The sequence below is a fragment of the Pristiophorus japonicus genome, chromosome 3 (assembly GCF_044704955.1).
Source record: "Pristiophorus japonicus isolate sPriJap1 chromosome 3, sPriJap1.hap1, whole genome shotgun sequence".
Taxonomy (NCBI): domain Eukaryota; kingdom Metazoa; phylum Chordata; class Chondrichthyes; family Pristiophoridae; genus Pristiophorus; species Pristiophorus japonicus.
In genome coordinates, this window is record NC_091979.1 from 277,623,193 (window position 1) to 277,639,013 (window position 15,821).

The 15,821-nt window shown below is 45.7% G+C and overlaps 1 protein-coding gene across 2 annotated transcripts in view; it reads left to right on the plus strand.

Moving 5' to 3' along the window:
• Positions 1-15,821, plus strand: part of dock1 (dedicator of cytokinesis 1) — an 816,280-nt gene that overhangs the window by 270,527 nt on the left and 529,932 nt on the right. For both annotated transcript variants that reach the window (XM_070876753.1, XM_070876754.1), the window contains exon 26: positions 9,047-9,174. In XM_070876753.1, the coding sequence (XP_070732854.1) occupies positions 9,047-9,174 (128 nt within the window). The remainder of the gene's footprint in view (positions 1-9,046; positions 9,175-15,821) is intronic.

A 15,821-nucleotide genomic window follows, 5' to 3' on the forward strand; every position in this document is an offset into this window, starting at 1 on the left:
CAAAAAATGCTTCAGATGGTGGTGCAAGGCAAAAGGGGGTGGTATTGGGACCAGTAAAGGAACAAAAGATGGGGTTATTGGAGCTGTAAAAGGCAACAGCAGAACCATTACCATCACTTGCTTTCCGAAATACACAGCAGGTCAGGCAACATCTGTAATGTTTCAAGTCACTGACCTTTCATCAGAAGTTAGAGATATAACACTTTTTAAGCAAGTACAGAACAAAAGGGAAGGTCTGTGACCGGGTGAAGGGCAGGAGTGACTAATTGACAAAAGGGATGATGGCGCAAGACAAAAGAGGATACTGGGACAAGTAAAGGAACAAAAGATGGGTCTAGAGGAGCTGTAAATGGCAACACGATTCTTACGGTGTGACAGCTGCAAAGAAAATGCAGGGAAGAGCACCAACCCTTGTACATGAGCTTTGACCGTACAAAGGCCTTTGACATTGTCAACCGCGAGCGACTATGAAGCGCCCTCCTCCATTTCGGCTGCCCCCCCAAAAGTTCGTACCATCATCCGCCTGCTCCCCGATGACATGCAAGCTGTGATCCTGACCAACCGATCCATCACAGATCCAATCCACGTCCGGACCGGGGTCAAACAGGGCTGCGTCATCGCGCCAACCCCCTTTTCGATCTTCCTCGCTGCAATGCTCCACCTCACATTCAACAAGCTCCCCGCTGGAATGGAACTAAACTACACAACCAGTGGGAACCTGTTCAACCTTCGTCGTCTCCAGGCCAGATCCAAGACTGTCCCAATCTCTGTCGTCGAACTACCGTACGCGGACGATGCTTGTGTCTGTGCACATTCAGAGACTAAACTGCAAATCATAGTCAACATCTTCACTGAGGCGTACGAAAGCATGGGCCTTACACCACACAGTACTGCCCTCCAGTCATCAAGATCCATGGCACGGCCCTGGACAATGTGTCCCACTTTCCGTACCTCTGAAGCCTATTACCAAGGGCAGACTCGACAACGAGGTTCAACACTGACTCCAGTGCACCAGCGCAGCCTTCGGCCGCCTGAGGAGAAGAGTGTTCAAAGATCAGGCCCTAAAATCTGCCACCAAGCTCATGGTCTACAGGGCTGTAGTGATACCTCCTGTACGGCCCAGAGACGTGGACCATATACAGCAGACACCTCAAATCACTGGAGAGATACCACCAAATGTCTCCGCAAGATCCTGCAAATCGCCTGGGAGGACAGAGGCACCAACATTGGCGTCCTCGATCAGGCCAACATCCCCAACATTGAAGCACTGACCACACTCGACCAGCTCCGTTGGGCGGCCACATTGTTTGCATGCCTGATACAAGACTCCCAAAGCAAACTCTACCCGGAACTCCTACATGGCAAGCGAGCCCAAGGTGGGCAGAGGAAATGTTTCAAGGACACTCTCAAAGCCTCTTTGATAAAATGCAACATCCGCACCTGGGGAGTCCCTGGCCAAAGACTGCCCTAAGTGGAGAAAGTGCATCCGGGAAGGAGCTGAGCACCTTGAGTCTCGTTGCCAAGAACATGCAGAAAACAAGCCCAGGCAGTGGAAGGAGGGTGCGGCAAACCAGTTCCACCTACCCTTTCCTTCAACGACTATCTATCCGGTCTGTGACGGAGACTATAATTCTCCAATTGGACTGTTCAGTCACTCAAGAACTCACTTTTAGAATGGAAGCAAATCTTCCTTGATTTCGAGGGACTGCCTATGATGATGAAATGGCAACAGCAGAACCATTAATCACTTGCTTTCTGAAAAAATTGGAGCAGTAGACCTCCCCGTTAGTGAAGACAATTGCTTCCACTATAAGATGGAAAGCTGAGTTTGTGTCCTGCCTCTGACTATTTAGTGTGGTTGTTACTGTTATATTTGAAGTAACTGAATTCTACTTTTCTGTGATGTCTTCTTTATAAAGATTTCATCACTTTGCAACTTGCAAGATTTAATTTTCAGCAACGATAGTTCACAATTACTGTAATCATTATCCACACCAGCTAAAGCTGCCAGTTTGTGATTTTTAAAGATTCTTGTATTAGATTAATATAAATTGATTAAGTCGAATATTAGTGCTATCAAGTGGCATTTACTCAGCAATAACCTGCTCACTGATGCTCAGTTTGGGTTCCGCCAGGATCAATTGCTCCAGACCTCAATACAGCCTTGGTTTGAACTTGGACAAAAGAGATGAATTCCAGAGGTGAGGTGAGAGTGACTGCCCTTGACATCAAGGCACCAATAGACCGAGTGTGGCACCAAGGAGCCCTAGTAAATTTAAGTCAATGGAGTCATACCTAACACAAAGAAAGATCGTGTGGTTGTTGGAGGTCAATCATCTCAGGCCCAAGACATCACTGGAGTAGTTCCTCAGGGCAGTGTCTTCAGTCCAACCATCTTCAGCTGCTTCATTAGTAACCTTCCCTCCATTATAAGGTCAGAAATGAGGATATTCATTGATTGCAGTGTTCCATTCCATTTGCAACTCCTCAGATAATGAAGTAGTCCATGCCCACTTGCAGCAAGACAGCATTCAGGCTTGGGCTGATAAGTGGCAAGTAACATTTATACCACACTCGTTCCAGGCAATGACCATCTCCAACAAGAGAGAGTCCAGTCATTTCCCTTTGACATTCAACGGGATTACCATCGCTGAATCTCCCACCAGCAACATCAGAAACTTAACTGGACCAGCCACACAAATACAGTGGCTACAAGAGCAGGTTAGAGGCTGGGTATTCTGCGGTGAGCAACTCTCCTGTCTCCAAAAAGCCTTTCTACCATCTACAAGGCACAAGTCAGGAGTGTGATGGAATACTCTCCACTTGCCTGGATGAGTGCAGCTCCAACAACACTCGAGAAGCTCGACAGCATCCAGCACAAAGCAGCTGCTTGATTGCCACTCACTCCACCACCAGTGCACCGTGGCTACAATGTGTACCATCTATAAAGATGCACTGCAGGAACTCGCCAAGGCTTCTTCAACAACGCCTCCCAAACCCGCAACCTCTACAGCCTAGAAGGACAAGGGTAGCAGGCGCATGGGAACACCAAGTTCACGCCAAGTCACACAGTATCCTGACTTGGAAATATATCGCCGTTCCTTATTCGTCCTGGACTGCAGCAGTTCAAGAAGGCGGCTCACCATCACCTTCTCAAGTGCAATTGGGGATGAGCAATAAGTGCTGGCTTTGCCAGCGACGCCCACATCCCATGAACGAATTTTTAAAAATAAATCAATATCAAAATCATTTATCTTTTGATAGAATTAGTTTGTTTTTGTTCAGGTTCGAATGACTTGTTGGACACTGAAGTGATAAAGTCCAAGAGATGGGTTTTACTTGTGCACTGACATCTGCACATGGGCAGACCTTCTCTGTCCTGTTTCAATTGATATGGTTCCCCTTCAATGCATAGGTTTGTATTGGTTTACTGGGTGCCTTGCTTGTCTTACAATTATGCTTCTCTTCTCTTATACTCTAATGCCTTCTTTACATGGGCACCTCGGGGGATGAAATCGGACGGTGTTGCCATAAACCTGCATATCGGAGTAGGGCATGGAATATATCAAATCCCTCTTATAAGAGCTGAACCAATGTTCTTGATCATTATTGGGCATTTAGGTGCCTGAAAGCATATACTAGGGTGGCCCATAGTGCACTTGTAAGATTGCACATTAAGTAGTAGGTCCAGGTTTAGTCGCAAGTCACCAGGTGTGTCAACCAGTGGCTCAGTTGGTCCCACCCTTGCCTCTTGAGTCCGAAAATTGTAGATTCAAGTTCCATTCAAGAGACTTGAGCACACAAATCTGGGCTGACACTCCAGTGCAGTACTGAGGGAGTGCTGTGTTGCTGAAGGTGCAGCAATGACTTAAAAAGTAATACATGAAATGCAAAACAATTTGGAATGTCCTGTGGGCATTAAAAGCACTACATAAATGTATGTCTTTCTTTAGCATTGAAACAGGATGACTTAGAGGGCATTTTGTATAAAATGGATAAGGTAAAATTATGTAGATAAAGTAAAATCAGGAGGACTACATTAAGGCAAGTGAAGAAATGGAATCAAGGCTAAAATGGGAGCAATGTCAATTTTAAGATGGATGTCATTACAAACTTCTTCATAGAAAGAATGATCAACATTCAAATGATTTTTGGACAGAATAGAGTAGGCACAAAACTGTGGGTTTGCTGAGCACGTGACCAAAAGCATGGTTGAAGAGCTCAGTTCTGAGGAGATTTTTGAATGTAGGGAGATGGAGGAGCAAGGAGAGTGGTTCTGAGTGAAAGTTCCATAAGATGGAGCAGAGGAAGGGAGAGGCAGTGACATGGAAGGATCTGTAAATGCAGACAAAGATTCTCAATTCAATGCATTGGGGGACTGGGAGTCAATGGAAGTTGGCAAGGAAAGGGGTAACCGGGAACAGGACTTGGTGTGGGACACGATGGAGGAAGAGGAGTTTTGAATTAACTGGAGGTTGCTGAGGAGGATGACTATTTTAGTAGCGGTGTGGGTTAGGGTAAAGGCAGAAGTGGAAATAGGCAATCATGATGGGGAGAATATATAGGGTTGGAAGCTCAGTTCAGGATTGCAAAAGACATAGAGGCTAAGTTGGCACGCAGGAAGGGGCATAAAATTGGGGCTAGGTGTAAAGTTTTTGGCAAGTGTTGGAGAGAAAGTTCAGGATCATCCATGGCTTTATATCGACACGCAGTCAGATAGCACAAGGTGATGGTGGAATCAGGGTGGTGTTGGAGAGGTAGAGATGGGTGTCGTTAGCCTACATATGTAAACTGACCCCAGCATATGGATGAAGACAACATATAGTTGAGGAACCAAGGATGTGGAACCTTTGAGGCACCCCAAGATAACACTGCCATTGCAGCTGGTGTGCTAGCTTCTTTGGGACAGATAGTAATGGAATTAAGTGAGGCAGGTGCCACAGAGTTGGACCACAATGGAGAGATGTTGGAGGAGGATGAAATAGTCAAACATATTAAATACCACAGGGAAAGGAGGAGAGAAGACTGAGGCAGCCATGAATAATCATAAAGGAAAAATATCCATGAATTCCTCATCATTCGAGGTAAAGAAGGAGGAAACCAAGAAAGACAGTTGGAGGAGGCAGTCATCACAGAGGAATTTGGAATTGTTCTTTTCCTCGAGAATAATTCATTAGTAGGAGGATCGAGTAAAAGATGCTAGCCTTGAAATTCCGGTCGGAGGCTTCTTTCAGACGAACGCCTCCGACCGGAGAATTTTAATGAATTTACCTGGTGGTCTTGGAGGCGCCTGGGATTCCGGTGAGGAGGCCTTCTCTTCCCGTGCTGCGAAGTGCGCTCCTATCCTCCAGGTTCGGACGCAGAAGGTGCAGTCACGTGTGACTGCACAACCATTCAGGTACAGTATTCCACAGCTTTCTCATTAATAGCAATGAGAACTCCGTATCTACGAGAAAAAAAAACACACTAAACACCATAAGAAAAAAGAAAAAACACAACTCACATAATTAAAATTAATTGAAATTAAAGTTAATAAATGTCTTAATTTTTTTTCTCGACTTTTAAGAAAGCTTTTTTAATTTTGGTTTAAAATAAACTTACCGTAGTGGGCAGGGTTTTTAAACAATAAAATGTGTTTTTAAAATTTTATTTTACTAGGTTTTTGTGTGTTTTAAAACTCTTACGCCTGTAAAAGTAGGTCATGCACCTGGTTTTATCAGGTGCAAGAGGTTTCAGGACATCCGCTGGGCTAGATATGGGCAAATACCACAATCTTGCCCATGTGCATGTTCTGGCTGTGGAGATACGGAGGATCTTGACAGATCGGAAAAGCCCGTTTTCAGCGCATGCGCATCGTGCGCTGAAAACCGGCTTTTGCAATGTCTTCCCGGGTCCATGTACATTCTGTACAGACCGGGGAGGCTGGTATTTCTGGGCCACTGTATCGCTTAAGATGGTATAGGCAGATCACCTTGTCAGTAGATGACCAGGCTGTTCTTATGCTGGTCCACTCAAAGCTGTGAATTGAAGGCTATGGAGGTGGGAATTTTATCAGGGGAATTGTTGGCTTGGGAGATTGAAGGCCAAAGCAAAGTAGCTTGTTGAGTAGTGCAACTGTGACAGTGATGTCGTGGTGGCTGGAGAAGAAATTGGAAGTTGGAGAATATTTTTTTTTCCCAATAGGAGAGGTTGATTAATAGGTTTGGAGACGAGCAGGGAGTTCTGGAGATTGGGATAAACAAGGAGGCAATCGTGTAGTTGAAACCTTGGAGATGGTAAGGTTGTGGTAGGGGGTGGGGGTTGGAAGGAGGAGATGTTGTGCAGGGTGAGGTTGAGTGAGGACAAGAATGGAGAGAATTAAGTAGAAGAGAGTTTGGGTGAAGGTTGTATTCACTTGTTTACCATGGTGCAAAGGAGAGGAGATTCTAATGGTGACTTGGGAGATCGATAAATAAAGAGGACTTTGTTGGAGGGGTGGTACAGAGACATGTTCAAAGAAAATGGTGCCAGAGGAGCAGGAGACAGATTGACGTGGTAGTGAGAGGCATGCTGATATCATGACTTAATAAAGCGAATTGCCGAGCATGTGGCTTTGAAGGAGATTTAAACACCATCAGTAAAGAATGTTGTTGGACTCATCCAGCGTGAAGTGTGGATTGTGATGAGGTGTGCATTGTGAAAGCTTTATTTGCAACGCGGCAGACCTTGTTTAGGGCAATGTAGAATGGGTGAGTAACAGACTAATGGAGAGTACAGAAGAGATTGATGGGGAGGAGGTTGTAGAGGTTTGCTCAAGGAAATCAAGCATTATGCTGGTGGAGGAGAATAAGAAAGTGTGAGTTGCTGCTTTGGCTGAATCAGATTTGGGAAACAAGTAGCAGATAGGCAGCTCAGGACTACCACAGGAGAGATTGCTTGTGGTAGTCATGAGCTGCCTAGAGGGATTCAATTCTAGGGTAGTGGCAAGAAAAGAAATCAGCAGCAAGTACATTCAAGGGCCAAGTGGAATATAATGCAGTAAAGTGGATAATGTGAGGGGTGGGGAAGAAAGCAAGAGTGAAAGGCTTCCTGTGGCAATTTGAGGGTGGGTGGGGGTAGCTCAGGTTCTGAGCTCAAACTGAAACATATACTCAGGTGGACACAGTAGTGTTTTTTGAGTTATATGTACAAGCTGGATTACGATGCATGACTAAGCAAATCTACAATAAAGCTCATCGAGAAGGGCGAGCAAAAGCAGTTGGTGGTTTAACAAATGTGGGATTGACTGCGAAGTCATTCAGGGGCCATCTGGTTGTTTGTTGGCTGGGCCCGGGTGACTGGCAGGCAATCTAGGCCCATAGTCAGGAAGGTGATCAGGAAAAGGGGAGGTGCAATGAGACCTGGTTATCATGGTACATCAGTCATTGAAAGTTGGCATGCAGGTACAGCAGGCGGTGAAGAAGGCAAATGGTATGTTGGCCTTCATAGCTAGGGGTTTTGAGTACAGGAGCAGGGAGGTCTTGCTGCAGTTGTACAGTGCCTTGGTGAGGCCTCACCTGGAATATTGTGTTCAGTTTTGGTCTCCTAATCTGAGGAAGGACGTTCTTGCTATTGAGGGAGTGCAGCGAAGGTTCACCAGACTGATTCCAGGGATGGCTGGACTGACGTATGAGGAGAGACTGGATCAACTGGGCCTTTATACATTGGAGTTTAGAAGGATGAGAGGGGATCTCATAGAAACGTATAAGATTCTGATGGGATGGGACAGGTTAGATGCGGGAAGAATGTTCCTGATGTTGGGGAAGTCCAGAACAAGGGGACACAATCTTAGGATAAGGGGTAGGCCATTTAGGACTGAGATGAGGTGAAACTTCTTCACTCAGAGTTATTAACCTGTGGAATTCCCTGCCGCAGAGATTTATTGATGCCAGTTCATTGGATATATTCAAGAGGGAGTTAGATATGGCCCTTACAGCTAAAGGGATCGAGGGGTATGGAGAGAAAGCAGGAAAGGGGTACTGAGGTGAATGATCAGCCATGATCTTACTGAATGGTGGTGCAGGCTCAAAGGGCCGAATGGCCTACTCCTGCACCTATTTTCTATGTTTCTATATTTGCATTGGAGGCTGTTCAGAGAAGGTTCACTAGGTTGATTCTGGAGATGAGGGGGCTGACTTATGTAGGTTGAGTAGGTTGGGCCTATACACATTGGAGTTCAGAAGAATGAAAGGTGATCTTATCAAAACATATATAAGATAATGATGGGGCTCGACAAAGTGGATGCAGAGAGGATATTTCCACTCATAGGGGAAACTAAAACTAGGTGACATAGTCTTAGAATAAGGGGCCGCCCATTTAAAACTGAGATGAGGAAGAGTTTCTTCTCTGAGGGTTTTAAATCTATGGAATTCTCTGCCCCAGAGAGCTGTGGAGGCTGGGTCATTGACTATATTTAAGGCAGAGATAGACAGATGTTTGAGCAATAAGAGAATAAAGGGTTATGGCGAGTGGGCAGGGAAGTGGAGCTGAGTCCATGATCAGATCAGCGATGAACTTATTAAATGGCAGAACAGGTACGAGGGGCAAAATGGCCTACTCCTGCTCCTATTTCTTATGTTCTTATGCACTTGCCAGAAAATTGGCCTTGTGTTCTATGGTTCTACACTGTACATTGATGGGTTCATATTTGTACTGATCTCTTCTTTCTGACAGATTACACTATATTCTTTCCTCTCATCACATCTGTATATATCCAAATCCTTGATTCATTCTTGTAGCAAGACTAAACATCAATGAATTTACATAGATTATGAGTTGGTTTGAAATACAGTATTGGTGATCTGAATGCAAGTCAATAAGGAACAAAGAAAGTAAGGAGCAAGTGTTCTTTATTACCAGTAAAATGATAAAGCTACGGTTTGCAGGTATTGCAAGGATAATATATTTATTGATAAATACATTTGCCGTATGGGTGTTTTTAGCTTTAAGAAACACAATAGTGAAAAATAAAACTCTTATTATCTAACGAGTTTTTGAATTATTTTGAATGGTGCTTTTCACTGGCTAGACTGCAGAGACATCCTTCTACCAATGATGACTGAACAGCTGAAGTATCATTTAGAGAAACAAGAGGAACTGGAAGCATGCTGCCATCTGCTTAGCAACATCCTTGAAGTACTCTACAGAAATGATGGGGTTAGTAGATTCATCCTGTGTTTGTCAAATATAACTATGCAATTAAACTTTGCTGTATGGATTTGCAGCTTTTTATATATTCTAGTAGAACCTCCCCTATCCAGAACTCCCTTATCCGGAACTCCCTTATCTGGAATCATCCTTCGTCCAGAACCAATCTTGGTCCCTGGGTGACGCATGCGCAGAACTCCGACATGAATAAATTGAAGTCCTTCCTCGCTGCCGACTCTAGCAATCGCTGGTCTGATCCCGCAATCCACTGCCACCAGCCCCCCCCCCCCCCCCCATGATCTCTCTGCCGCACTCCCAGCCCCAAGCCCGCACAAAATCCCCTTTCAATGGGCCCGAATTTCCACATGATTTGCGCCTGATTTTTAGGAGCAACTGGTGGAGAACGGACTATCTTAGAAATCGCAATTCTCCACATTTTTTTTTCTGCAGTTCTAGTCAGGTAGAACAGTTTTACTTTGGAACAGAATTTTTTCTTCAAGAGGGGGCGTGTCTGGCCACTGACGCCTGATTTCAAAGATTCCACAGTGAAAACATACTCCAAACTAAAGTAGAATGGAGCAAGTGAAGATTTTTGTAGAACTGAAAAAACCTGTTCTACACATTAAAAAATCAGGTGCAGGTTACAAATTAGACGTCCAGAACGAGGTGGGGGGGGGGGAGGGGCGGGAAGGGAAGTCATTAAATTCTACAATCAATCCTTATTTATACTTCTACAAATATTATACAAATAAATCCAACCTGAATAAACATTTATAAGCAAAGAAAAGATTAAATAAATCATCTTCCTACCTGTGTGAAAGTGCTTCAGCCATCGTTCGTTCCTACGGGGGTTGGGGAAGGAAACCGCCGTTTGTTGCCGCGGAGGGGAGGGAGGGGAAGGAAACCGCCGTTTGTTGCCGTGGAGGGGCGGGAGGGGAAGGAGACAGCGGTTTGTTGCCGTGGAGGGGAGGGAGGGGAAGGAGACAGCGGTTTGTTGCCGCGGAGGGGAGGGAGGGGAAGGAGACAGCGGTTTGTTGCCGCGGTAGGGAGGGAGGGGAAGGAAACCGCCGTTTGTTGCCATAGAGGGGAGGGAGGGGAAGGAGACAGCGGTGTGTTGCCGCGCAGGGGAGGGAGGGGAAGGAAACCACCGTTTGTTGCCGTGTAGGGGCGGGAGGGGAAGGAGACAGCGGTTTGTTGCCGCCGCGGAGGGGAGGGAGGGGGAGGAAACCGCTGTTTGTTGCCGTGGAAGGTGGGGAGGGGAAGGAGACAGTGAGAAGGGTAGCCTCAGTGCTGATGTGCTGATGGCAATGTGCTTTTATTAAAAAATGTTCAAAAATTAAACAGCTACAAAGAACTACAAAAATGGCCGAGTGCCAATGTTTCCTTCACATTGAGCATGTGCGAACGCTCCAACGCGCACGCGCAGCGTTGCCAGCAGGAAAAAAACTAATTTAAATAGTACCCGCCCCCTCCCACTTACAAAATTGGCGCGAGTGTAGGCTCCTGGGCGCTGCGCCAAACAGACAAGGAGCTGCAAAGCGCTCGAGAATAGCGCGTTTTTTTTCTGGCGCCGTTTTAGGTGCAAAAAACGGGCGCCCAGCTCGGAAGGGCGCTCGTTTTTTATCCTGTGGAAACTTGGGCCCTCTGTACCTGTACCTGTACCATCCAATTTAACATGACCACCCCTCGTCCGGAAAAATCCCTTCTCCGGAACAGGCAACTCCAGAGAGTTCTGGATAAGGGAGGTTCAACTTGTACTTTAAATTATATTTCAATTAATTTTCATTTAAAATATTCTTGTTTATGCGCTATAGTCTGACTATTCTATGACTGTTGAGAGAATCTCAGTTTTTTATTCTCATTGCGTAATGTTTTTTCTCTTATAATTGGCTACTTTCTTCTTTGCCAATCATATCGTGCCAACCTTTCTTCCCAATTGCATTCCGCCAAAAAATAATTCTATAGAATCTAATTATATTTTTTTAAAAAACTGATGTTTCAGCAAAAACAGCTAGACATCAAGGTATTTGATTTAATATAGCACCAAGGAGCCTTTGCAAAACTGTTCAGTGGAGGTCAATGGACCCTCATTATTATCCTCAATGGTCAAGTTCTTAAACATGGTGCTCACCATGTTTACTTGAACTTCACGATTGCTCAATAGCCTATAAAAAACATCTACTGAAAACTGCTGAGAAAGTCAAAACCTGAAATAACCAAACTTGGCACCTCTGCCTAGAGAACAAATGCCTCCACTTTACGCTCAGCTGCTCTCAACTGCACTATTTAGTTGTGAGATATTGCACTTCCATTTGGGCTTGCTCACTGCACATTAAACTGGTGAATACTCAACTGCATTCTACTATACAACATGTGTCTGGCATGTTGCATCCTCATCATCATCATAGGCAGTCCCTCGGAATCAAGGAAAACTTGCTTCCACTGCTGAAGTGAGTTCTTTGGTGGCTGAACAGTCCAATACAAGAGCCACAGAATTTGTCACAGTTGGGACAGATAGGCGTTGAGGAAAGGGGTGGGTGGGACTGGTTTGCTGCACGTTCTTTCCGCTCACTGCGCTTGATTTCTGCATGCTCTCGGTATTGTGCTCAGCGCCCTCCCAGATGCACTTCTTCCACTTTGGGTGATCTTTGGCCAGGGACTCCCAGGTGTTAGTGGGGGTGTCGCAATTTATCAGGGAGGCTTTGAGGGTGTCCTTGTAACGTTTCCGCTTCCCACCTTTGGCTTGTTTGCCATGAAGGAGCTTCGAGTCGAGCACTTGCTTTGGGAGTCTCGTGTCTGGCATGCAAACTATGTGGCCTGCCCAGCGGAGCTGATCGAGTGTGGTCAGTGCTTCAATGCTGGGGATGTTGGCCTGGACGAGGACGCTGATGTTGGTGTGCCTGTCCTCCCAGGGGATTTGTAGGATCTTCCGGAGGCATCGTTGGTATTTTTCCAGCGACTTGAGGTGTCTACTGTACATGGTCCATGTCTCTGAGCCATACAGGAGGGTGGGTATTACTACAGCCCTGTAGACCATGAGCTTGGTGGCAGTTTTGAGGACTAGTCGTCAAACACTCTTTTCCTCAGGTGGCCGAAGGCTGCACTGGTGCACTGGTGCACTGGAGGCGGTGTTGGATCTCGTCTTCGATGCCTGCTCTTGTTGATAGGAGGCTCCCGAGATATGGGAAGTGGTCCACGGTGTCCAGGGCCACGCCGTGGATTTTGATGACTGCGGGCAGTGTTGTGCGGCGAGGACAGGCTGGTGGAGGACCTTTGTCTTACGGATGTTTAGCATAAGGCTCATGCTTTTGTACGCCTCGTAAATACGTCGACTATGTCCTGGAGTTCAGCCTCTATGTGCGCAGACACAGGCATCGTCCGCGTATTGTAGCTCGACGATAGAGGTTAGGGTGGTCTTGAACCTGGCCCGGAGGGAACGCAGGTTGAATAGGTTCCCACTGGTTTTGTAGTTTAGTTCCACTCCAGCAGGGAGCTTGTTGACTGTGAGGTGGAGCATGGCAGCGAGAAAGATTGAGAAGAGGATTGGGGCGATGACGCAGCCCTGTTTGACCCCAGTCCGGACGTGGATTGGCTCTGTGATGGATCCTTTGGTGGATCACAGCCTGCATGTCGTCGTGGAGCAGGCGGAAGACGATGAAGTACTTTTGGGGGCATCCAAAACGGAGGACGCTCCATAGACCCTCGCGGTTGACAATGTCAGAGGCCTTTGTAAGGTCGAAGAAGGACCTCATCATCATAGGCAGTCCCTCGAAATCGAGGAAGACTTGCTTCCACTCTAAAAGTGAGTTCTTAGGTGATTGAACAGTCCAATACGGGAATTACAGTCTCTGTCATAGGCGGGACAAACAGTCGTTGAAGGAAAGGGTGGGTGGGAAGATTGGTTTGCTGCACGCTCTTTCCGCTGCCTGTGCTTGCTTTCTGCATGCTCTCGGCGACGAGACTCGAGGTGCTCAGCGCTCTCCCGGATGCTCTTCCTCCACTTAGGGCGATCTTTGGTCAGGGACTCCCAGGTTTCGGTGGTGGTGATGCATTTTATCAAGGAGGCTTTGAGGGTATTCTTGAAACGTTTCCTCTGCCCACCTAGGGCTCGCTTGCCGTGTCGGAGTTCCAAGTAGAGCGCTTGCTTTGGGAGTCTTGTGTCAGGCATGCAAACAATGTGGCCAGCCCAACAAGGCACCCTACTCCCTTTCCATGGATACCAATCCTCTGCAACATAGCTCCTCCATGCCTTTGCTGTTCAAATTGAGTCGCAGAATTAGTGAATAATTCTCATGACAAATTCATATTGCCAATTCACTGATTTATTCTGTCCACCAACCCAATATGGTCAACCATTCCTGATTCCGTTAACTTTTCCATACCAACTCGTTGGCACGAAGAGTGGACAGCAGATGCTCCTATAAATCCTTTCATCTCTGAACCAGCAGACTGTAAACCAGGATTCAACTGGTCACGTTGTAGTTGGTGCTTCTCAACTGCTTTTGAATAGGGACAGTGCACCATAAATCTTCACTTATGGGGTCTTTATGATAGTGAAAAATGTCCTTGCCAGATACAAACCATATCTCATGTCGCTGTATCATGCTCACTAACTAAATTATCTGGTGACCCATGCGCTTTTAATGCCAGTGATGACTGTTTCAAGATGGCTCGAATAATATGCCGAGTCTGCACATGTAAAATAATAATAATGGGCCCTCCGTGGCTGTAATCATACCTGATACAAAGGAAGATGATTGTGGTTTTCAAAAGACAGTTATCCCAGACCCAAGGCGTCACTGCAGGAGTTCCTCAAGGAAGCGTCCTCTGCCAGCCATCTTCAGCTGCTTCATTAATGACCTCCCCATCAGATCAGGCGTAGAGCTGTTTGCTGATGATTCTAGTCACAACTTCTTTAATAATGAAGCAAATCATACCAGCCTACAGCTGGATCTGATTAACATCTAGGCTTGGGCTGGCAAGTGGCAGGTAATATTTGTGCCAAATAAGTGCCTGGCAATGACCATCTTGAACACTAGAAAGTCCAGCCATCTGTGCTGACCTTCAACAGCACCACTATTACTGAGTTCTGTACCATTAACATCTTCGGGGTTACCGTTGACCAGAAGCTCAACTGGATCAGCTATACCATGGCTACAAGAGCAACGCTGAGCAGGCTAATAATCTGAGCATGCAAAGCCTCTCCATCATCTACAAAGTGCAAGTCAGGATGGATGCAGTAACACCAACACACAAAAAACCTGACACCGACCAGGTCAGAGAGGCTTGCATGATGGGTGCCCCAACCACTGGACTCGATATCCATCCCTTCCACTATTGATGCATTGTGGCTATAGGATGCACTGTAGCACTCACCAAAGTTAATTTGACAGCACTCATTTACAACTTCTACCACCAAGGACAAGAGCAGCAACGTCATGTGAGCATCATCACATTCAAACTCCCTTCTTAGTCACATACGCTTCATACTTGGATATATATCACTGTTCCTTCATCATCTCTGGCAGTATCCTAGAATTTGCCAACATCTCACTATTGTGCAAGTACCATCACCACAAGGACTGCAGCAGTTTAAGGAGATCTATTGCTATATTCTTAGGGAAGCTAAAGATGGGCAATAAATGGAGCCTTGAGAATCATCCACATCCCGAGATGAAATTAAAAAAGTTTCCATGACTGTTTCTATATTCGCTTAAAAATAAATGCATAAAAATTCACACACACTCAAAAACTAGGCTACAACTACTTTTCTTTGCGCCCCCCCCCACCACCTCCCCTCCCATCCCATATTCAAAAACAGTATCATGCATTCTGCTGGGCCTTTGAACACCTTGCTTCTCCGTTTTACCTTTCCCACGCATTCTGCTTCACTGATTCCGCATGCTCAGAGGCTAGATAAAATGGCTGTGATATAAGCGAAGAAATGAGCTTTGTAGGAATCCTCTTGAATAGACGCCTGCAATGCACTGAGGAACACTTTATTTTTCTATAACAACAACAGGTTCTATCTATGCATGCATCACATTCCATCTCTGATAAATGAACTCGGTGACTACTGCCTGGGGAATGGAAAGAGGAGAGGGACAAGAAGACAGATGCACTTTCAGTAGTGGGAATGGGAGGGAAGTCAAAGATCTTGGGGGCCTGATTTGGGAGTGACACATGTGGAGTAGGCCCATGCCTATAGCAAACTGGATTGAGACTGCTCAAATGCATTTTACGTAGGACTAGAGGTGACTGGCCACTGCTCCACTCGGTTCAAGCTAATTTTTTGAATCAAGTTCAATCTTTATAGTCTGCCACCTATCTTATTCCTTGTTTCTCTCTTTTTTTTGACTACATACTAGTTGGTGCTGCTTAATCTCTTCACCTATTTAGTTGCTCTCAGGAGCTCATTCCTTCCTCTTTTGCTGAATAATTAAATCTATGACTCAGCATGTAGCCTTTTAAAGGCACTATATAAATGCAAGTTGTTGTATGTGAAGATTGAAATTTGTTCAAAGAATGAGGAAGATCATACAAACAACTGATAATCAGTATGTCATCATTTCACCTTCTATGGAGCTCTCCATTTCAGATAGAAAATCAGGCAGACCAAGCTACCTTCCCTTAGGTACTTAAGGCTGTGTGCATTG